Genomic DNA, 24,463 nt, shown 5'->3' on the forward strand with positions numbered 1-24,463 from the left:
GTGGTGATCCAGTGAAGGTCCCCATATCTCGGTTCCATAGAGCAATGCTGAAGCCACCAAGGTGTCAAAGAGCCAGAGCTTCGTCCGGGGCTCCTGAAACTGAACCTGCGAACACATCCTCTCCAATCTACCCAATGCTGCGTGGGCTCTAGTAAGTCTGGTTTCTGCTGCTCTTCTGAGTGAGAATGTAGGTCCGCTAAAAACCACTCCAAGGTAAGTGTAAGCGTCTGTGTACTCCACAGTCTCCTTGCCGTATGTGAGTGTGGGTGCTGACCTCCTGATCCACTGTGGGGTGGTATTGAACACCATAACCTTGGTTTTACCCAAGTTGACAGACAAACCACTTTCGTGGGCAAACGTATGCAGAGCATCCAATTGACGTTGCATTCCCTCCGGGGATTCGGAGATCAACACTATGTCATCAACATATAACAAAAGTGGAATCCATGTCCCTGCCAACTGAGCACCTTTATCCCCATCGCTGTCAATGTAGTCAGAAATCTCATCCACATACATACCGAAAAGAGTGGGAGAGAGCGGGCAGCCCTTCTTCACCCCAATAGTGGAGTGAACCGGTGTAGAAAGTCCCTCCGGGGTGCGTACATGCCCTACTACTGATCCGTACAATGCCATGATCCCCCAAATGAGTTCTGTGGGTACTCCCATTTCCTGTAATCTGCGCATCAGTCTAGCTCTGGGTACCGTGTCGAAAGCTTTGCGGAAGTCCACAAAGCTACAATAGATCTGTCTCCCATGAGATCTGCCTTCCTCGATGATGGCCCTGAGTGTTAGGATATGGTCAAGAGTAGAGAAGCCTCTCCTGAATCCTGCCTGCCCAGTTGCACGTATTCCTTCCCTCTCTGCCCATCTACTCAGCTGTTGCTCAAGAATGGATGCATACAACCGTGCCAGTGTGTGCCCAATCATAATAGTGCGATAATTCCCAGGCTCCATGGGGTCTCCTGATTTGAAGATAGGTACGATTGTAGATAGGCTCCAAGTGTCCGGTAGGCCCTCACACATGGCACGGTTAAACATAACTGCTAGAAGCTCTGCTAGTAGGTCTTTGGCATGCATGAAATGCTTAGCTACTAGGCCCTCATGATCATATGCTCTCCTAGTCTTCATCCTGTCAATGGCTTTCTTCACCATCTCAGCAGTGAAAAAGACACATGTATGTGGGCATGGGTCGGGGGGGTTGGGGAGGGGCGGCTGTCCAGGTACTGTGTACAAAGATAATGGGTACTGACCCCAGGTCTCTGTGGAGGAAATAGCAGGGGGGGGGGACTGCTCGTGAAAGAGCCGCCACGGCTCACGCGAGTCTTGACTCAAGAATAGCTGATATAGATCCTGCTCGAGTCTAGCCAAAAAAGCCCTCTTTTTCCGCCGCACCAGGCGTCGGAAGTCCATCTGTGACTGTCTGTGAGTGACGTCCCCCAACAGCACCTCCCTCTGAAGTCTGGCTCTAGTCTGGCAGCACTCCTCATCGTACCAGCTGTTCTTAGGCATGCTCCCAAATCTGCGGCTTTGCTGAGGCTGGCTGTGTGGGTATGCTTCAGCTGCTGCCTCATGTAATGTCTGTGTCAGTATAGTAGTTAGCTCCTCCAGAGGTCGCCCCGGGTCCTCAGTGCATAGGCGTCTGTAGATTCCGTCCATGTATAAAGAGTCCGTCTCCCTTGTGAATGTGTAGCGAGTAGGGACCGCTACTCGTGGCCTGTGTGCTGCACTGAAATGGAAGGAGATGGTCATTGACACCAGAGCATGATCCACCGCCACTCCGACCGGTCTGGGCCCAACTGTGAGATCCTCGATACTAGAGATGAGATTCGGTTGTTCCATGACATAGTCCACCGTGCTGGCTCCATGTCTGTGTGGGAAGCATGTAAAGCCTCTCGTAGCAGGAAATCTCTGTAGGCCGTTCAAGATGGCCAATCCATGTGCAGTGCCCATGTCTATCAGGTGTCGCCCATACTCAGTATATTCCATATCGTGTGATAGTCTGGAAAGGCCCGTCTCTGCCACATCTATCTCTCTTAGCATCTCCTCTGAAGTATCATAAAACACTGCCTGGTGATGGGCAGTCCTAGCGTTGAAGTCCCCGAGGATGATAATGTCACCGTCCCTAGAGAACTCCCATATGTCATCATCCAAAATAGAGAAAGGGGACTGTCCTTTGGGTGGTGCATACACTGATGTACTCGGGGGAAAGTAACAAATAGCTAGATAGAGGTATCTGCCTGTCTCTGCTTTCAGTCTCACCCACATGTACCTAGCCTGCTCGTCCCTGCGGGCTATATGTATCAGTGGCTGCAGATCCTCTCTAAATAACACTGCCACTCCTCCCGAGCCCCGCCCTCTGTGCTCTGAGCGTGTCTCCTGTCTGTAGGCTGTCTCCCACCTATATCCACTGATGTGAGGCATGGATTGCCCAGGGGCCTGGTGTGTCTCAGAGTAGAAGATTATGTCTCTTCCAGTAAAGCTATCCTCAAAAGCACCCACATCAAGACGCATAGATCCATTGCAGTTCCAGGCAGCTACTTTGAGTGTGGTCCCATAAGTCTCGCACCGTCATGTGGAGCGTCGCTCAAGTATTACCACTTTTCCGTCTCGGTAAAAAGCGATCTTGCCTTTTCCCCTTGCCGCTCTAATCTCCGGCATTACTTCCTGCATATGAGCGATCTGTGAGAGGGCGAGATCGTCCCCAAGAAAGATGCCAGTCTCTTTAAGAGTTGGTCTTTTCTTCAAGAATGACTTCTTTGCTTCCATGGAGGGAAAACGGAGGATGAGTGCTCTCTCTTTTGAGGTTTCTCCACTGCCTCCACTTTTCTTTATGTTGCCGACTCTCCATGCCCTTGTGTGTGTCGGCTCATGAATCCCCATCAAGGCTGTGAGTTCTTTTACTTCTTCGTCCACATTGCCTTTGTTTGTAAGACCGCAAATTCTCACGTGTAAAGCGCGCACCCTTCTCCTCTGCTCCTTCTAGTGTCTGGTTAATGATGTTGTTGGGTGTGGATGTGGGCGTTATCTCCTTGTCTTTTCCTTTCTTGGCCACCTTGATCCATTTCTCGGCTTCGTCTGCCTTCTGTTGGGTTTTGGTAAGAACATCCACCCAAGAAGTCGTCATTTCTTTGTGCTGTTCAGAGAGTGCACGGCATATGAGACGGGGAGTGGCGGCGTTCCATCCAGCCCTCTACACATATTTAAAGGCTCTTGGCCTATGAAAAGTAGTTACATGAAAACCTTGAAACTCAAAAGCATCTAGCCCAAAAGCTGGAGCTGAAAATTAGCCAGCTAAATCACGGAAATCTGTATAGGCTGCCACGCGAGCGTGAAACGCGGAATTCTGTACAAGCTGCCACGTTTGCAAGTCAACGTAAAATGTGGAATCCCGTACTGGCATGCCACGTCATCAGGCTAAACCAACGACTCAGGATATCAAGAGCTCTGATATGGATTGAGAAAACTGATTGTCTCTCCGATCGTCCTGTATAATGATCCTCAAAATTTTTTTGAGCTAACTTGAGTTGTTTTGCAGATATGCTGTAATCGCGGACGATTACTTTCTTTGAAGAAGGGGGGGATGTCACAAAGTGCTGACGTGTCAAGCCACTGAAGAACGGAGCCAACCTGCAGATCCCGATTGAGGGGCCTAAACCCTAAGAAGAACAAACAGCAGAAGAAGTTCTGCCAACTTGCGAAGTCTTGCCGAGTGGCCTATTTTTAAAGACGAGTTCCCACCAACTTATGGGACCCTATCCAATGGAACCCAGGGGACCTGAAGCCATTAAAATAAAGCAGGACACACACATACACAAAGACTTGCATGGAGCTTGATGACGTGGCAGGCCAGTACGGAATTCCACATTTTGCACTAATTGGCCGACGTGGCAGCCTGTACGGATATCCATGATTTACGTTGATTGATTTTCAGCGCCAGCTTTTGGGCTAGATGCTTTTAGTTTAAGTATTTTCGTGTAATTGCTTTTCATAGACCAAGGGCCTTTAAATATGTGCAGAGGGCTCAATCTCTGGCACTCTTCCGGGTGAAGGTGCAGAGCGCGAGTACCAGCATTGTACTGAGTTCAAGCAATATAAAGAAATACCGAAAGGGGCGGGGCCAATGCTCTCTCGGGATGGATCTCTGCCACTCCCTGTCTCTTGTGCCGTGCACTCTCTCTCTCTCTTTCAGTTCAGTGTTATTTGAAGTGATAAAGTGTTCAGTCTATTCTTTTCCATTGGCAAGTGGTGCCCGTCGTGTTACACAAATGGAAACTCTTGCAAAGCCCCATGACCATCTGACCACCACTGAGGATCCTTGGACCTCTAATGATGGATAATCCACGGTTATCTGTTAATGAAGAAGAGAAATAAGTTAGCTGCCAAGCTGGTATACCTGGTTTGAGACGCTCCCGAAGCACGACAGAAACACAGTCAAAACCGCCTCTTCTCTTAGTGTTAGGAAAACACAGCCCAAAGAAGACATTCCTTCTTGGAAGCATAAGCACCTTTTCCTTGCTGAAATTGCAGCTGACCATGGGCTGATCCTGAAAATGCAGTGATCACGTGCCTCTATATGGTAATTTACATTTTCTGCAATGTAATTTTATTTCCTTGGAAAAGGAAGAGAATCTCACTAGGCTTCTGCAAGAGAGAAAGGCTAATTTCTCAAGAAAATTTTCAGTATTTCAAGTCTTCTTAAAGTCTTTCTAAGAGAGTTGTACAGTGATTTTACAGAACTTGTCACCTACGACCAGTAGAGGCTTTGCAGAAAGTGATGAAAGGGTGCTTAGAAAATACAGTGACTGAAACCTCATCCTCAGAATTCTTGTAGGGTTTGGTCCATTTAGAATACGTGTTAGTTCTGACCTGAAATAGTCAGAATGTGCCATATATAGGTAGATAGTCTTCTTGAAGTCTTTCCGTTTGAGTCATACAGGCTTTTTACCAGACTTGGCACTACAACCAATAGAGCTTTGGAGCAAGTGACGAAAAGGGTGCAAATAATTAGTTAAGACGATACATTAACTGAAAACTCATCCTCAGATTCTTGTAGGTTTTTAGTCCATTCAAAATATACATTTTTAGTTTTGACCTGAAGTAATGAACCTACCTGCCAGAAATCTTCTTCATAGATACTTATAAACTGGTTGAAAAGTCTGGTCAATTTCGTGATTTCAAGTTAATGTTGCTTACTGTTGAGTGCAAATCTGCAGAAATGACAAATCCCGATTTTGACATGTTTCTGCAGTCAATAGACAGGGAACCATCGTATGTTGATTTTGAGGTAATGATTGTAAGTACCTTGACAAAGCTCTGGATTTGACACCGGGTTTTTTAATAGAGGCTCTTCTTACAGGCTGTAGTTACAGTTGGGAAGGACCAGCCACCTGATCTTGCAGGGTTTGTGATGGAGTCAACAATCAAACCTGTTACACCTGATAACAAGCAATCAACAGCTGTCATTCAAAATTCATCCTCTACACAAGGTAAAAATGTGTCATCTTAAAGAAGACAAATATGTCGAGCTTTGAGGCCTGGAATGGTTCAAGGAGGGTGAGTGTTTGGACATAGATGAAACAAGAATCTTTAGAAGTACCACTGCAATAGGGCGAAGCTACAATTGGTCATCTCTCCATTCTAACTTTACTAATAAAGCCCTTGTCCTTGATGACAAAGATTAATGTCTTCCATAGTGTAGATAGAAACTGTATCATATCATACTAGTACCTTCTAGTTTGAGTGTCCCTCAGCACAGTGTGCACAAGAAATCTCTCTCAAAAAGAACCACAACAGTGACCATAGCTAGCTTCTAAAAAGGCAACAACAAGAAAATGGAAGAACACATTAGAGTCAATACTCATGTTCTCACAATGTACCGTCTACAATGACTTGGCTGGCAAACACTCAGCTCTAGACCTAGGACCATCAGGATACAATGGGGGTGGAGAACTGTGCAATAGAGATTGTGCTGCATGGGTGTGACTCAAGACTCAAGGGGACACACGACTCAAAAGTATACAAAATAGTCCAGTTTGATCCCTCTAGACTGATATATAAAATGAAAAATTGTCTCCCATAAATGGTGAGAAGATGAGGTAGATCCTGTAGGCTGTTTCCGCTGATAGACAAGGTAGGCGCTAGGCCATACTGATGGCCTGGCTATCACTTATTCACCTTCTGCCAAAGTGCTCGTCCAAAAGTCGCCAGGTCAGCCTCCAAGTAAGTCCACCCACTCCAACGGTCTAGACTAAGGGCTCTAGTCCATAAAAATCCCAATATGCTTACATTCCACTGTAGAGGCTGACACTCCACTGTAGAGGCTACCAGGTGTGCTTCAGGTTGCTCGCAACATGAGTCGGAGGGTTGACATGTCTGAGCATCCAATGCTAGTACAGTCCGATGTTAGTATGGTACGAAATGGACTGATCCAAAGCTAGTACGACACATACAAATGAAAGAGAGAGAGTCTCTAGAAAAGAGCTTAGGATACCAAAACTAAAAGGCCCAAATGGCATCTTTGCAACACATGAGGCTTGAGCTTTGGCCCCACACGCTTGAGCATTGGGCCTGGGCCCATGGGCCATGAGACAATAGTGGCCTAAAGGACAAAATTTTGGCCAATACAAGAGCTGGTGTCCTTCAGGTCAGCATCCAAGTAGGTCCACCCAATCCAGTGGTCTGGACTATGGACTCTAGTCCATAACAATCCCTATATGTTGACACTCCATTGTAGAGGCTACCAACACTGTAGTTGGGCTACACATAAAACTATGTCAGTCATCAAGAGTCTAAATTATGTTGACACTCCATTGTAGAGGCTACCAACACTGTAGTTGGGCTACACATAAAACTATGTCAGTCATCAAGAGTCTAAATTATGAAAATGGTTTCAAACCACTTGTGACATTTCATGAATATGTGGAAATTAGGATTTGCACGTTCATGTAGAAGATCGTTATAACCAGCAACACCTAACCACGCCAAGGCTGGTATATGTCTTATGTTGAAATGATGCAACATTGAGATGAACAAGCATGTAAATTCGCTGGCAAGAAAAACATCATTTGGCTGCTACTAGATGATTCCACCTTGCAGCCAGGTTCATAGGATGGCTTCAATGAGCATTATCCGCTTATTAGAAATGATTTTTGACGAGTAGTTCAGGAAAATTAGAGATTGAGCGAGTAGATGATGGTTTCCAAGAAAGTAACTCAGTACTTCCTGCCGAAAGGTTATTCATAGAGCGAGTAAATCAGATGCTGATAAATGGGATGCTTAGCGAGCGTTTATAGCTTGCCTCCATTGTGACTCAGTGGGAGTGTTCTCTTAAAATGAAGCGGCTATTATTTCACCATTCTAAACAGCAAACACCTAGCGTTCGTGAGATCGATCTTTACTCAACTTTTGTAGCGATGAAGGTTCGAACTCTCACTTTTGCAGCGATGAAGGTTCGAACTCTCACTTTTGCACAAGAGACGCGAAAAATCTTCCAGAGTGTTTCGTAGAGGTTTCTTGTGGTAATTTTAAAAACCATGAGTACATAGCAGAGTCAACATCCTTTTTCATTTTGCCAGCCGAAATGGGAAGTGCAAATTTTCCAGCTTCAAAGTCTAAAGTGACAAAAAGTGAGAGGCCAGCTGATGAAGGGGGATTACAGAAACTGGTGGGAGACCCTCAAAGACTACTCAGCCATATCCTTGATGAGACAATAAGGGCAACACTGACAAAGGTACGAGCATAGGCTTTCAGGGAGTTCCCTGCAAAGACTTCACTTGTTCCTACCCTGTTTAATTTTTAATGGCATGAAATTTTGTTTTGTAATCGATGAAGGTCATAAAGGACTCTAGAGATAAGGAATCAGAGGCATCCATATCAAATGAAATCAAGAGTCAAATTACTCCGGACCTAGAAAGCATCATGGTGAGTGTATATGCGTCACTCCTACAACTGAATTGTGCTCTTTTGCATACGAGTACTTAACATGGGTCTGTGCTGCCAGGTACTGTTTAAAAATACAGCGTACACTCAAGGCTTTTGTGCTGGTAAAATCTCTCTCTCTCTCTCTCTCTCTCTCTCTCTCTCTCTCTCTCTCTCTCTCTGTGTGTGTGTGTGTGTGTGTGTGTGTGTGTGTGTGTGTGTAGCCTCGCCCCCCTCGCACCATGCCCCCCTCGCGTTGCCTCTGCAGCCCCCCCACCCCCCCCCCCCCCCCCCCTCGCGCTCTCTCTCTGTGACTTTGTTAATCTGACTTTGTATCAGATATACACCCCATTGTAACTTTCTGGTCTCATAGGTCACTTTGGCCTTTTGAAGACGTTAATATAACATTTCATTTCATTTCTCTCTGCTGCCTTCTGCCCAACCCCGTCTCCCTCGCGCTCTCCCTGCAACCCCGCCTCCCCCCTCGGCCCCACCCGTAAACACACACCCCTCTCTCCCGTGCAGGTACAACAGAAGACATTTTTTCGGCTCCAACAGACAGAAATAAGTAGTTATCAGAAAAATTGCAAAAAATTCAAAATTCAGTTTTTTCTCAGAAATTGCAGAAAGCAGGCATTTGTTGTAATTTGCAGAAATTGCAAAAAATGTACGCCATGTATGCTTACTGTGGGAGAACATGTATGTATAATGTGGAAGCACTTGTGCATGTAATGTGGGCTCCTTCCGCCGCAAAATTTCTCTCGTTTTTGGCAGCGACCAAACATGAGGAAGCAGAATGATAAGCCCGATCTCTTAGAAGATGCAGTTCAAAAGTGCAAAGAAAAAATGACCGAAACCATTAACAAGATCAACCCCAACCTATTAGGGACAATAAAAATGCTCGAAGATCGCATTTTGGCCCAAGAAAGCAAGGTCATTGCAATGGGAGATCGTGTGACAGCCCAAGACGAAGAGATTGCGTCACTCAAGAAGGAGCTTGCTGAGGCACGATCACGAAACACACTTGAAGAGGGAGAATTGCAACCCTCTGTAATAAAAGAACTCAACACAATCAAAGAGCAAGTGCGAGCCATCAAAGAAGGGGAAGAGCAGCATAAAAAAATGACGACTTCTTGAGTGGACGTTATTACAAAGACTCAACAAAAAGCAGATGAGGCTGAGAAATGGATTGAGGTTTCCAAGAAAGGGAAAAGCAAGGAAATAACGTCCACACCCATCATTATCAACCTGACACTAGAAGAGGAGCAAAGAAGATGTGTACACTCTCTACATGTGAGAATTTGCGGCCTTAAAGACAAAGATAATGTAGACGAAGAGGTAAAAGAACTGATGGCTTTGATGGGGGTTCATGAACCGATGCACTCAAGAGCTTGGAGAGTGGGCAACAAGAAAAATGGGAGCAAGGGGGCAACCTCGAAAGAAAGGGCACTCATCTCGTTTTCCCTCCATGGAAGCGAAGGAGTAGTTTTTGAAGAAGAGACGAACTCTTAAGAAGACGGGTATCTTTCTCGGGGATAACCTTAACCTCTCAGAGGTCGCCCATATGCAGGAGGTAATTCCAGAGATAGAGCGGCAAGGGAAAAAGGTAAAATTGCTTTTTACCGAGATGGAAAAGTGGTGATATTGGAGGGACGCTGCACATGACGGTGTAAGGCCTATGGGACCACACTCAAAGTTTCTACTTGGAATTGTAATGGATCTATGCGCCTTGATGTGGGGCTTTTGAGGAGAGTTTTGCCGGGAGAGACATCATCTTCTACTCTGAGACACATCAGGTCCCTGGGCAGTCTATGCCTCACATTAGTAGATACAGATGGGAGACAATATGTAGACAGGAGACACGATCAGAGCACAGAGGACGGGGCGCAGGAAGAGTGGCAGTGTTATTCAGGGAGGAGTTGCAGCCATTGATACATATAGCCCACAAGGATGAGCAAGCTAGGTACATGTGGGTGAGATTGAGAGCAGAGAGATGCAGATATCTTTACATTGCTATTTGCTACTTTCCCCTGAGTATGTCAATGCTAGGACTACCTATCATCATACAGTATTTTATGATACTTCAGAGGAGATGCTGAGAGAGCTGGATGTTGCAGTGACTGGCCTATCCAGACTATCCCAGGATGGGGAACGTACTGAGTATGGACGGCACTTGATATACATGGGGACTGCACATGGATTGGCCATCTTGGATAGACATGGAGCCATCACACAGGCCACGGGTAGCAGCCCCTACTTGTTACACCTTCACCCGGGAGACGGATTCTGTATACATAGACAGGATCTACAGACGCCGATGCACTAAGGAGCTAGGGCGACCTCTGGAGGAGCTTACTACTATTCTGACACAGACATTACATGATGCAGCAGCAGAGGCATACCAGCCTGAGCAGAGACTAGAGCTACACTTCAGAGGGAGGTGCTTTTGGGGGACATCACTCACAGACAGTCACAGATTGACTTCTGATGCCTAGTGCGGTGGAAGAAGAGGGCATTTTTTGCTCGACTAGAGCAGGATCTATACTAGCTATTCTTGAGTCAAGACTCACGTGAGGCATGGCGGCTCTTTCATGAGCAGTTCCCCTCCCCTGCCTGCCATTACCTCTACAGAGACCTGAGGTCAGTACGCATCATCTTTGTACATAGTTCTTGGACAACCGCCCCTTCCCGACCCCCCTATCGATGCCCACACACATGTGCTTTTTCACTGCTAAGATGGTGAAGAAGGCCATTGACAGGATGAGGACTGGGAGAGCATATGATCATGAGGGATTAGTGGCTGAGCATTGCATGCATGCCAGAGATCTAGTAGCAAAGCTTCTTAGCAATTATGTTTACTGGTGCCATGTGTGAGGGCTTCCCTGATACTGGGAGCCTATCTACGATTGTACCTATCTTCAAGTCACGAGACCCTATGGAGCCTGGGAGAAATGAAATGTTATATTAATGTCTTCAGAAGGCGAGAATGACCTATGAGACCAAAAAGTTACAATGTGGTGGATCTGATATAAAGTCAGAGTAACAAAAATGACAAAATAAACTGATAGAATAAAATGCTATGGAATCCGAAACAGCTAGGTGTGATCTAATCATCTAGGTGGGATAGCTAAATCATAGATCCAAAAGATCCAGCATCGGTCGCTGGCGGGTCTCATCAATCTCCTCCATGGTTAATAGCCTGACCGGGCGTCGTGCATGTCGGGCCAGAGTGATCCGAATCCTCTGGATGCAGCCTCCGTCGATGCCATGTAGTCCTCTTTCGCTCGGTCGATTAGTGTGCCTCTGGTGTGAGGCGACGAGCTCTCTTGTGGTAGTAGCTCCTCCGGGTGTCCCGTGTCTGCTCTAAGGAAGTCTGTGATCCGTCTCTGAGACTGGCTGGCCTCTCCCCTCATCAGGCTCTCTCTGTGTCTGTGCAGCTCGAGCAAAAACAGACCCAAGCATCTTTGATCCTCGTACCGCATGACTCTGGAGAGTGGTCCAAAGCCCTCTCTGAACAAGCAGTGGAAGCGGCTGTGTATCTCGTAGTAGACGGGGTAGTGGCATGTGTAGTGCAACCCTGTCTCAGGCTCCAGGTCACACAAGAGGCATGTCCTGGCCTCTGTTGGTACTCTGCTGTATCTCCAAGTCTCGATCCGCAGCTGGTGTGAAGATGTGCGTATCTGGCCAATAGCTCATCGTATCCCATGAGACAAGTGGGTGTCCATGTATCTGGGTCTCGTCACAAAACCGTCCTCCGTAAGTTGAAGAAGATGCTCTCTGTAGAAAGCCATCTTCGTGCCCAGCTCTTGTGCTAGCTGTATTCATGTCCTCCTGGTGTCTAGCTGAGTCAGGTCCTGGCGGATGAGCCTGGTGATCTCGGATTGTGTGAGAGTCAGAGATGGTGCATCCAGTGAGTACTGGAAGGGGGGCAGTCTGTCTATGCTGAACCCATGCGCCTGAAACCATGATGTCATCTCCCCATACCAGCACGCTGTATCTCCCTGCATGGCTAACTGTCGAGAGGTCTCAAGTGCAAGGCGGGCATATCTGTTTCTGGGAGAGAGAGAGAGAGAGAAAGAAAGAAAGAAAGAAAGAAAGAAAGAAAGCTTTATTAACGTCTACTAGAGGCCGAACTCGACCTATGAGACAAATTTTCGAAGTACGACTGTCAATGCCCTCTGGATGACCAGAAAAAGGACAAAATATAACATGAAATAAAATAAAATAGGACTGAACTAGTAGGATAGGAGTGATGAGTGGAGTGGGGTGGGAGATGGAGCACTAACACTAAGGGTATGTGAAAGATATGCGTAGGGGTGTACAAGAATGCAATGCAAACTAGCTAGCTCCATCCAGTCCCATAATGAGGATGTAATATGTGATACATAGGCGATGGTGAAGTAAAAATCCCCTGTAGCATGATCTCCGGATGTAGATGTAAATGAGCGATCTACTCCTGGATGCGGCGCTGATGACGAGCCCGAATCTCTGTAATCTCCCTCTCATGTAGTACAGGTGTCTGGTAACCAGATGCTCTCGGTCTCCGTCTGGCTCGGAGGTCCTCAGCTCGCTGAAGGGTAACCCCCTCCTGTGTCGGCATATGCACTGTAGTAGATCTTTGAAAGAAGTCAGTGAGCTGGAGCTGCCGTCTCTCCCTCCCTGTAATAGGATCCTGTAGTAGCATCTCCCTATGACGTTGTATCTCCGTTAAGAACTGGCCAAATCGGCGCTGGTCTGTAGACTCCATGATCTGGCGTACTGTGGGGTGTCCACTGAACAAGGAAGTGTATCTGTCTCTGATGTCACTGTATGCTCTGCACCTGCATACGTAATGCTCCTTGCTCTCAACCTCCTCCTGACATAGTCTGCAGATCCTCTCTGCTCTAATGACCCGTGCCGCTCTGCCTGCCTCAATCTCAAGCTGGTGTGATGATACTCTGAGCTGGCCAATCGCCACTTGGGCATTGTGGGGCATGTATACATCCATATATCTGGGCCTCTGGATAAACCCATCCTCGGAGATGCTCAAAAAGGAGTCTCTGTAGTATAGCATCTTCGTGGGCAGGGGCTGGTGGGGTGTGATCCAGGTCCGTGTTGTGTATCGCTGTAATAGGTTCTGTCTCATAACTCTGTTCCTCTCACTATGTGAGAGCTGTATATGTGGGGCATCTGGATCGTACTGAAGAGGTGGTAAGTGGTCTATGTCCCACCCACATCGAGTCAATAACTGTATCATCTGTGCATACCATGATCCTGTGTCACCATCCTCCGCTAGCTGTCTAGATGCCTCGAAAGCTCTGCGAGATAGTCTATCAGGGTCCATATCTCGTACTCGGTGAATAAAGCAGACCACCTGGAAGAGAGTCTCTACTAGCATGGGCGGGGCAACAAACTCTGCTCTGATAATGTCATGTGGTACTGAAGGTTTACTGCGAATCACCCGTGAGAACATCAAGATCTGTGGTCTCTCAATCTGTGTCCAAAAGGAAGTAGAGAGCCCAGGTGCCCAAACTGCTGCTGCATACATCAATGCTGGTGTGACCAAAGTATCAAAAAGCCACCCCTTTGTGCGGGGTTCTTGAAAGTGTGCCTGATGACACTGTCGCTCAAGCATGGCCAGAGCAGCATATCCTCGTGTCAATCTATCCCTCACTGCTCTTGTCATAGAGAAGCGTCCGGCTAGCAAATGTGATACCCAAGTATACATATGAATCCGCCACCTCAATCTCGCCTCCTGTAAGGGTGAAGATCGCCTGTCGTCTAATGTGTCCAGATGTGTGAAATATCATAACCTTGGTTTTCCCAAGGTTCTCTGACAGCCCTCTCTGTGTACAGAAATCATCTAGAGCTTGTAGGTGTAAATGGAGTCCCGCCTGTGACTCAGACACTAGAATGATGTCATCAGCATATAGCATAACATGGACAAGTGTACCTGAGATGTCAACTCCTCCTCCTCCTCTGTGTATGATGAAGTCAGATACCTCGTCAATGTAGAGCCCAAAGAGAGTGGGAGATAGTGGGCATCCTTGCTTCACACCAATAGTGCTAGCAAGGGTCTCAGATAGACCTCCTAGACAGTGTACTCGACCCAGTACCTTCTCATACAATGCATAGATGCCCCATATCATCTCCGTGGGTATCCCTAAAGACTGAAGCCGATGAAAGAGGCATGGTACTGTGTCAAAGGCTTTGCGAAAATCCACAAAGCGGCAATATAGCCTCTTCTTCCTCGCCTTTGCCTGGTCAATCAGACAACGAAAAGTGAAGATATGATCAATAGTAGAGAAAGCCTGTCTGAAACCTGCCTGCACTGGAGTGCGTAGTCCCTCCCTCTCTGCAAGTGTACTCAGCTCTGCCTCTAGTACTACCCCATATAGTTTGGCCAATGTATGACCAATCATGATCGTCCTGTCGTACCTGGGGTCTGTCATGTCCCCAGCTTTGTGAATAGGAGCTATGGTGTGCATGGTCCACTCTGCTGGGAAGCCCCCTGCTAGTACCCTGTTAAACAAGCGGCAATAAAAGGTGCAAGTCTATCAACTGCATATATGAGGTGCTCACTCTGCATGCCTGTATGATCTGCTGATCTCCCATACTGTAGACGTCTAATGGCTCTCTGTACCTTACTTTCTGTAAAGAAAGTCGATGTGGTAGGACGGGATACTGATGGCTGGGGGATCGGAGGCTGATGAGGTACATGGTAAAGACTCTTAGCATATGTGTGCCATGTATGCGGATCCTCTATGGGGGTAGGAGAGCGAGGTTCTCTAATCCTTTGCCATGCTGTGGTGGCATCTCGGCTCATAAGTAGATGATACATATCCCAATACTGTGCCTCCTCGTATGCTCGCCGTTTGCGGCGTGTAAGGGACCCATCTGCTGTCTGGCCTCTCTCTGAGTGATCTCTCCCAAAGCCTGCAGTCTGCAAAGACGTCTGTAAAGCTTCCTACACTCATCATCATACCAACGGTTCTGGGGCATGGTCCCAGATCTCATCGTATGTCCTATATGCATGTGGTGGGGGAAACTGCTAATGGCGGATGTGTGTAACAATGAAGAGAGCTGAGCGGTAAGTGTACTCATGGGTGCCGACGGATCCATCTGGAGTAGCCCATCATAGACATGGTGCTCATATATGTCAGCCAGGTCATGTGTGAAGTAGACCATCGTGGCTCTGGGTGTGGTAGGTGTACATGATGAACCTGCAAAGGATAGAGATAGGTATGTGTGATCTGCCCCAATCGGGCACTGTGGTATAGTGAAGGAGGTCACCGCCTGTGCTACCTCTCTGGATCCAAGTACATAATCCACTGTGCTCCCTCTCCCCCCAAATGGAAAGCATGTCAATGCGCCGGAGCCAGGCCACCGTAACATCCCGTTATACATAACGAGATGGTGACGGGCGCCGAGCTCTAGTAAGTGGTGCCCATATCTAGTGCTGTCTGGCCCAGTGTCATCAGAAATCCGGGTGGCGCCTATATCCTCTGTCTCCATAACAAGCATCATCTCTGGGTCCTCCATATCATACATCTCACACTGCCTACTCTGGGTCCTGGCGTTGAAGTCCCCCATCAAGAGGACCTCACCCATAGTGGAATAGTGCATAATATCCTCAGAGAGATCCGAGTAGGGTGAGTCGCCTATTGGTATAGTCTCCTCCTCCTCCTTATCACTACTCTCAGTATTCTCCTCTCCTTTAGAAGTGGCATATCTCGACCCTCTAGGTGAGAAGTAGCATAATGCAATGTATAATACTCGTCCCGCAGATAGGTGTAAGCAAACCCACATGTATCTCGCATCTGGGTCCCGAGCCACTATCTGGACTTGCCCCCGCATCTCTCTCTTGACAAGCATGGCTATACCTCCTGATCCTCGTGCAGTACTTTGTCTCGTGGTCCTCCTGTAAGCTGACTCCCACTGGTATCCCTCCATTCTGGGTAGGCCTCGCTCTGGACTCTGATGTGTCTGTGAGTAATATGATGTCATGCCCTTGCATTACTTCCTCTAAGCGTCCTGGGTGTGTCCATAAAGCTCCATTGCAGTTTTAAATTGCAATATGTATGCCTGATCCTGGTGGCTCATGTGTCCCATAGGTCGCCTGGCACTATGCGACCATCTTCCCTTCAATGAAGACGTGTCCATCCCTATAGAATGCTTTATGGCCTGCTTCCCTAGCTGCTGTTACTTTAGGCATAAGTCGTTTACGATGGGCTACTTGTGCTTGGGTAAGGTCATTATCCATATATATGGTCTTATCCTTTAGATCCCTCAAGATGACTCGCTTCTTGAGAAAAGCAATCCTCTTTGCATCATTCTTAAACTGAAGGATAAGGGCACGTTCCCTTGTGAGGTCTTTGCCTGCTCTCCATACCTTATTAAAGGGACCGGTTCATCTGCATTGTAACCCAACGTTTTACATAGGGCAGCGCCATCCTCTTCTGGCAAAGTACCCTCTACTTCCTTGATTCCCGTGATCCTGACATTAAGCCTCCGGGCCTGACGCATCCTCTCCTCCGTTAGTGTAGCATTAACGAGATCTATTTCTTTTATAGCAACCGCCTTTGCTTTCCCATTCACTATTGTCCATTTCTCCTCCTCTTGAGAGAGATGATGAAATGTTATAATTTTAAAAATAAGTACTTAAGCGTGCGAGTCGACTCCTTACGATTGGTAAAAAAGATGGTTGCCAAAAACAACGGGTAAGAAAAAAAGGAGTGTTACAATAGGGAGGGTACCACCAAACGCGTTTCGCTCTTAGGAGCTCATCAGTGGTGGTGTTGGTGAGTTGTGTTAGGAATAGAGGAGGAGGAGGAGGTAGAGGTTTATAAAGGGTGTTTGGTAAGCTTCTCTTTTGAAGGCTAACATTTTTCTTGGGGAGCAACTTATTTTTGGAAAGAGTGGAATTGAAGGCTAAGTACCCAGGTACATGGAGAGAAGTTAACAGGAGTTAAGGTGAGTTAGGTGTAGGCAAAATCAAGGTCCAAGAGTACAAATTTGGGGGTACACAATTAAGGGTGGGGTAGCAGTGTGCATAAGGGGGGATTGCTTTAAGTAAGGGAGGAGCAACAATATGAGAAGAAAGGTAGGGTTAAAAAAGGGGAGTGGGTTAAGAATAGTATGTAAAAACTTGAAGAGTTTAAAACTACAAGAGTAAAAACCTTCATGAGGGGAAAAGGTGTTCAAAGGTAATATGAAAAGAGAGAAGGCGTGGTAGTGGGGTTCACGTGTCAAAAAACTTTGGAATATAGATGACGAGGTGCAGGAGCTAACCGTGGAGGAAAAAATGAGAAAGCAAGTTTTTTAGGAAAAATGAATCAGAAGGTGAGGGGATTGGGGTGGTGTGGCACGCTCAAAGCGAAAACTTGCAGGGTAAAAAGTTGAATCAAGGGGGGTGTAGGCTATGTACCAAAAGGCTGTGGATGTTGGGCCCAGAAGTCCAACAAATGGCTACTCTAGGGAGGTGGGAGAGGTTGGCATCGAGTTGGCAAGCTTTAGAGATAGGATTGCTAATACATTGGGAAGGTAGCATTTTTCTACGTCAACCGCACCGCACTCCTCCTACCCTCACACAAAAAAACAAAAATCCCACCCACTGTGCTCAAAATTCCCTTATCCACCACTAGAAAAATGCTACCCTCCTAGTGTATTAGCAATCCTATTTCTAAAGCTTGCCAACTCGATGCCAACCTCTGCCACCTCCCTAGACCAACCATTTGTTGGACTTCTGGGCCCAACATCCACAACCTTTTGGTACATAGCCTACACCCCCCTTGATTCAACTTTTTACCCCGCAAGTTTTCTCTTGAAGCCTGCCACACCACAATCCCCTCGCCTTCTGATTCATTTTTCCTAAAAAACTTGCTTTCTCATTTTTTCCCTCCATGGTTACCTCCTGCACCTCGCCATCTATATTCCAAAGTTTTTTGATACGTGAACCCCACTACCACGCCTTCTCTCTTCTCATATTACCTTTGGACACCTTTTTTCCTCATGAAGGTTTTTACTCTTGTAGTTTTAAACTCTTCAAGTTTTTACATACTATTCTTAACCCACTCCCCTTTTTTCACCCTGCCTTTCTTCTAACATTGTTACTTCTCCTTTAAAGCAATTCCCCCTTATGCACATTGCTACCCCACTCTTAATTGTGTACTCTCAAATTTGTACTCTTGGACCTTGATTTTGCCTACACCTAACTCACCTTAACTCCTCTTAACTTCTCTCCATGTACCTGGGTACTTGGCCTTCGTGCCCAGCTCCTATGCTGGCTGTATCCATGTCCTCCTGGTGTCTAGCTGAGTCAGGTCCTGGCGGGTGAGCCTGGTGATCTCGGACTGTGTAAGAGTCAGAGAGGGTGCATCCTGTGAGTACTAGAAGGGGGGCAATCTGTCTATGCTGAACCCATGCGCCTGAAACCATGATGTCATCTCCCCATACCAGCATGTTGTATCTCCCTGCATGGCTAATTGTCGAGAGGACTCAAGTGCAAGGCGGGTGTATCTGTCTCTGGGAAGTTTCCACATGTGGTGTATGAAGGAGACAAATTTGGTGAGCGCCTCAACCACTAGTGGGGGGCAGCTAGCTCTGCTCGGATAATGGCACGTGGTATTGAAGCCTTGGCTATTATGAGCCGCGAGATCATAGAGACCAAAGGCTTCTCCATGTCCCCCCATCCATCTGTGCGACCTGTCCTCCCTTGATGATCCAATGAACTCTCCCATATCTCAGCTCCATAGAGCAATGTAGAAGCCACCAAAGTGTCAAAAGAGCCAGAGCTTCGTCCGAGGCTCGTGAAACCGAACCTGTGAACACATCCTCTGCAATCTACCCAATGCCGCATTGGCTCTGGTCAATCTAGTCTCTGCTGCTCTCCTCAATGAAAGAGCTGGTCCACTAAAAACCACTCCAAGGTAACTATAAGCATCTGTATACTCCACTCTCTCCTGGCCGTATGTGAACGCGTGTGCTGACCTCCTGATCCACTGTGGGGTGGTATTAAAAACCATGACCTTGGTTTTACCAAGGTTGACAGACAAACCACTTTCATGGGTAAACCTGTGCAAAGCATCCAAGTGACGTTGCATCCCCTCCGGAGAGTCGGAGATTAATACAATATCATCAGCATATAACAATAGCGGAATCCATGTCCTTGCCAGCGGTGCACCTCTATCATCATCTCTCCCAATGTAGTCAGAAACCTCATCCACATACATACCAAATAGAGTAGGAGAGAGCGGGCAGCCCTGCTTCACCCCAATAGGGGAGTGAACCGGTGTAGATAGACCCTCTGAGGTGCGTACATGCCCTACTACTGATTTGTACAATGCCATGATCCCCCAAATGAGCTCTGTGGGTACTCCCATTTCCTCTAATTTGTGCATCCATCTAGCTCTGGGTACTGTGTCCAATGCTTTGCGGAAGTCCACAAAGCTACAATAGATCTGTCTTCCAGGGGATCTGCCCTCCTCAATGATTGCCTTGAGTGTCAAGATATGGTCAAGAGTAGAAAAACCTTTCCTGAACCCTGCATGTCCAGCTGCACGCATTCCCTCCCTCTCTGCCCATCTACTCACCTGCCACTGAAGAATGGATGCGTACAACCGTGCCAATGTGTCCAATCATGATAGTGCGATAATTCCCAGGCTCCATAGGGTCTCCTGACTTGAAGATAGGTACAAGCATAGATAGGCTCCAAGTATCAGGCAAGCCCTCACATATGGCACGGTTAAACATAACTGCTAGAAGCTCTGCTAGTAGATCTTTGGCATGCATGAAATGCTCAGCCACTAATCCATCATGATCATATGCTCTCCCATTCCTCATCCTGTCAATGGCCTTCTTCACCATCTCAACGGTGAAAAAAGCACGTGTAGGGGCGGCTGTCTAGGAAATGTGTACAAAGATGATGCGTACTGACCCCAGGTTTCTGTAGAGCTAATGGCAGGGGGGGGCGGGGGGGATTGCTCATGAAACAGACACCATGCCTCATGCGAGTCCTGACTCAAGAATAACTGGTATAGATCCTACTCTAGTCGAGCCAAAAATGCCCTCTTCTTCCGCCGCTCTAGGCATCGGAAGTGAATCTGTGACTGTCTGTGAGTGATGTCCCCCAAAAGCACCTCCCTCTAAAGTCTAGCTCTAGTTTGGCGGCATCTTCATCATACCAGTTGTTTTGAGGCATGCTCCTAGAACGACATCTCTGCTCAGGCTGGGCGTGTGGGTATGCCTCTGCTGTTGCATCATGTAATGTCTGTGTCAGTATAGTAGTAAGGTCCTCCAAAGGTCGCCCTGGCTCCTCAGTGCATAGGCGTCTGTAGATTCCATCTATGTATACAGAATCAGTCTCCCGCGTGTAAGGTGCAGCAGAAGTGAATGTTCGGAGATACTTGATCCTGGGATAGTCCGGATAGGCCCTTCTCTGCAACATCCAACTCTCTCAGCATCTCCTCTGAAGTATCATAAAATACTGTCTAATGATGGGCAGGCCCATATGTCATCATCGAAAATAGAAAAGGGGGACTATCCTTTGGGTGGTGCATATACTGACGTACTCGGAGGAAAGTAGCAAATAGCAATGTAAAGATATTTGCTAGTCTCTGCTCTTAATCTCATCCACATGTACCTAGCTTGCTCATCCTTGCGGGCTATATGTATCAATGGCTGCAACTCCTCCCTGAATAACATTGCCACTTCTCCTGCGCCTTGCCTTTTGTGCTCTGATCGTGTCTCCTGTCTACAGGCTGTCTCCCATCTGCATCCACTAATGTGAGGCATAGACTCCCCAGGGGCCTGATGTGCCTCAAAGTAGAAGATGATGTCCCTCCCGGTAAAACTCTCCTCAAAAGCACCCACATCAAGGCGCATAGATTTATTACAATTCCAGGTAGCAACTTTGAGTGTGGTTCCATACCCCTCACACCGTCATGTGGAGTGTCGCTCCAATATCACCACTCTTCCATCTCGGTAAAAAGCAATCTTACCTTTTTGCCTTGCCGCTCTAATCTCTGGCATTACCTCTTGCATATGGGCAACCAGTGAGAGGGTAAGGTCATCCCCTAGAAAGATACCTGTCTTCTTAAGAGTTGGTCTCTTCTTCAGAAAGTCCTTCGCTTCCATGGAGGGAAAACGAAGGATGAGTGTCCTTTCTTTCGAGGTTTCCCCCTTGCTCCCATTTTTCTTGTTGTCTACTCTTCAAGCTCTTGAGTGCATCGGCTCATGAACCCCCATCAAAGCCATGAGTTCTTTAACCTCTTCGTCTACATTATCTTTGTCTTTAAGGCCGCAAATTCTCACATGTAGAGAGCGTACACATCTTTTTTGCTCCTCTTCTAATGTCAGGTTGATAGTGGTGGGTGTGGATGTTGTTTCCTTGCTTTTCCCTTTCTTGGTAACCTCAATCCATTTCTCAACCTCATCTGCTTGTGGAGTCTTTGTAATAACATCCACCCAAGAAGTCGTCATTTCTCTATGCTGCTCTTTTCCTCTTTGATGTCTCGCACTTGCTCTTTGATTGTGTTGAGTTCTATTACAATTCTCCCCCTTCAAGCGTGTTTCGTGATCGTATCTCAGCGAGCTCCTTCTTGAGTGACGCAATCTCTTCGTCTTGGGCCGTCACACGATCTCCCATTGCAGTGATCTTGCTTTCTTGGGCCAAAATGCGATCGTCGAGCATTTTTATTGTCCCTAATAGGTTGCGGTTGATCTTGTTAATGGTTTCGGTCATTTCTTCTTTGCACTTTTGAACTGCATCTTCTAAGGGGTGAGGCTTATCATTTTAAGGGGTCAAGCTTATCATTCTGCTTCCTCATGTTTGGTCGCTGTAAAAAAGGAGAGGAATTTTGCGACGGAAGGAGACCACACTACACACACAAGTGCTTCCACATTTCTCCCACATTAAACATACATGGCGTACATTTTCTGCCTTTTCTGTAAATTACAACAAATGCCCGCTTTCTGCAATTTTTGTTATTCCTGCAAATTCTGCAATTTCTGAGAAAACCGAAATTTGAATTTCGATTTCTGCAAAAAAAATTTATTACTGTTGTCTTCTGCTGTACCTGCGTGGGGGGGGGGGCGGGGCAGCGTGAGCGGGCGAGGCTGCAGGGGGAAGCGCGAGGGGGCCGGCGGGGCTGTAGAGGCAGCGGGTTTGCAGAAGTAGCGCGAGGGGGACGGGGCTGTGTGGGGGGGGGGGAGGCTGGGCAAGAGGCAGCAGAGAGAGAGAGAGAGAGAGAGAGAGAGAGAGAGAGAGAGAGAGAGAGAGAGAACGATATGTCCAGGTAGGAGGAGATAAAGGTGAATGCCACAGATATTTCCTTGCCTGAATATAATTACTGAGTCACGTATGGACCTCTTCACTCGAATTCAGGCAAGGCAGTTCAATTTGGTTTGACTCCAAGTAAGTCAGCAGCATCATCTACGGATGAACGAAAAGAACAACAAAGGTGTTATTTCTTATTTGCAGCATGAACGAGATTTTTTGTCATTGATGAGTGTAATGGCCAGAAGCAGAGCATGTTCATGGCCTTTTTACTTCACCATCGAGTCTGCGAGATGAAGGGAGAGATGCAGAGCATGGTCATGGGCTGCCAGTTTCAATGCATTTTTGATCAGGAAATACAAATACTGCCGGCACTTATATATGTCCTATATATTCAGCATAGAGCGTTATTGGGTCTATGCTCTACTGGCTGCCTGCTTTTTTTTGGTTTTGCGGATTATCACAATTCAAATTACTAGTCAAGTTGAGATGAGATGAGATCCATCTGAATAAGTGCATGGAGGGGCAGCTGGCTAAATGTGATTTTGCTTATCAAGGTTGGTTGATAGTTATGTCCTTGAGATTTTTATTTGCAATTCCACTTGTCAAGCTAATATGAGATAATGCATGCAGGCAGCTTGCTAATTTTACCTTTGCTACTTGGAACTAGTCATGGTTGGTTGACCTATTTGTAGTAGTCCTAAAATAGCTTCTAATTGAAGTATTCGCTCTTATGAAATGCTATTGCAATGCATGTTGTAGGATAGAGCACTGACCTGATCAACAAGATGTCTGCTAGATTAAACTTCCATGCAAACAAAATGTTCAAAAACAAATGAAGGTATACTATGGACAAACTAATTGAGTGCCATATGCAAGTATGGTGGAGAATCTGCACACTCTCTCCAAAACCTACAAGGATCGAAGCCCTGCCCTACCTTGAAGTCAAGTGTGCAATCCCCTTTAGTACATATTAATGGAATTCAAGGTCAAGATAACAAGCTTGAAATTCTTATTGGTTCAGTGGTGCACTTTTGCTTTGTTCACATCAACTTTAAGTTCTCTTTGCAAGGATGTATGTCTCGCAAAGATTTGATGTTATCATTTCTCTTTCCACTCTATAGGAATAGATCTACATTTTACCCATCATTGGAAATTTGTCACAAATTTATCAAGCTCAATTGCACTCATGCTAATACTTGCAAAATATGTTGTTGCCTTATTCATAGACAAGTACGTTTGAGGTGGGTTTGAATTGGTCTTGGTTACCACATGTCCAACATTCCCTACCATTATTATTTCTTTGACCTCTTTGACTCCCTTTCCTTGAAAGTTTCCCCTATCACCTACATTTTGCCTTTGATTATCATACATCTAATGCTTACCTTGGTTCTAGTTTTCGCAAAGACTTTCACCCCCTTGGTCTGCACCACATCCTCTACCTCTCTTGTTCAAGAAGACCTATTCAAAACTGCCTATGTCTTGTGAAGATGATTCTAAACCAATGTTCTTTGTTCCACAATTTGTATTGACACAAGATTTGTAAAACTTAGAACATTTTCTTGAGTATGATTGAAGATCTATGCAAATTGTAGATTACATGAAGCTTCTCGCAACACCAATTTGAGGGATATGCAAAAAGCTATACCTCAACTTCTGTACACGTGAATGCACTCTGAGTTCACGATGACCGTTGAAAGTAAATTTTGCATATATAGGGGTGGTTAGTATCTTGAAGCACATGATCTCCCATGAAATTGTCGAAATCAGAGATTGCTATCTGACGCCTCCCAAAAAATCCATGGATGAGTAGTTCAAAAACATGTGGAAGGAGAATAGGAAAACCCCTTCATTGTTTCCTCCGTTGATCTTGCTTGTTGCTTACATCTCCCAAGCCAGAACCAGTCTCTGTTACCATACAAGCATATAGGGAAGTGAACAGCTTGAGCTCTTATACGCGCATGTGCACAAAAATGAAGGTTGATAGTTGTTGCTTCTTCGTTGCTCAAAATGATCATAAGGTCTACAAAACATAAGAAGAGAAATAACACAAAACGGGAAAACTCTATAAAATGGATAATGTAAAATCGCTAGTGAACAAGCTCGCAAGATACATGGCCATCACTCTTTGTAGGTAGAGTAAGTCCGAGAAGTCTTATTGTAGTAGCATTGGTAATAATCCTCATGCAAGTGATAAATGTGGGCAAGAAATCATACTTGCACACCATGTGTTAAGGTTGTTATTTGAACAAGAGCCAAATGGCAACATGACCCTTCACCTTTTTAAAATTG

The 24,463-nt window shown here is 46.4% G+C and overlaps 1 protein-coding gene across 5 annotated transcripts in view; it reads left to right on the forward strand.

Moving 5' to 3' along the window:
• The window catches only part of LOC147456846 (YbaK/aminoacyl-tRNA synthetase-associated domain-containing protein), a 111,625-nt gene extending 88,715 nt beyond the window's left edge, over window positions 1–22,910 (forward strand). For 2 of the 5 annotated variants that reach the window (XM_086511969.1, XM_086511970.1), the window contains 6 exons: window positions 5,214–5,284; window positions 5,357–5,486; window positions 7,575–7,729; window positions 7,831–7,920; window positions 8,000–8,042; window positions 22,191–22,910. In XM_086511969.1, coding sequence (XP_086368095.1) covers window positions 5,214–5,284; window positions 5,357–5,486; window positions 7,575–7,729; window positions 7,831–7,920; window positions 8,000–8,042; window positions 22,191–22,204 — 503 coding nt within the window. In that variant the 3' untranslated portion in view covers window positions 22,205–22,910. The remainder of the gene's footprint in view (window positions 1–5,213; window positions 5,285–5,356; window positions 5,487–7,574; window positions 7,730–7,830; window positions 7,921–7,999; window positions 8,043–22,190) is intronic. The other 3 variants (XR_015188042.1, XR_015188043.1, XR_015188044.1) reach the window with 3 other exon arrangements.
• The last annotated feature ends 1,553 nt before the right edge of the window (window positions 22,911–24,463 follow it).

This window comes from Adiantum capillus-veneris, chromosome 5 (assembly GCF_014529385.1).
Source record: "Adiantum capillus-veneris isolate H3 chromosome 5, ASM1452938v2, whole genome shotgun sequence".
NCBI lineage: Eukaryota > Viridiplantae > Streptophyta > Polypodiopsida > Polypodiales > Pteridaceae > Adiantum > Adiantum capillus-veneris.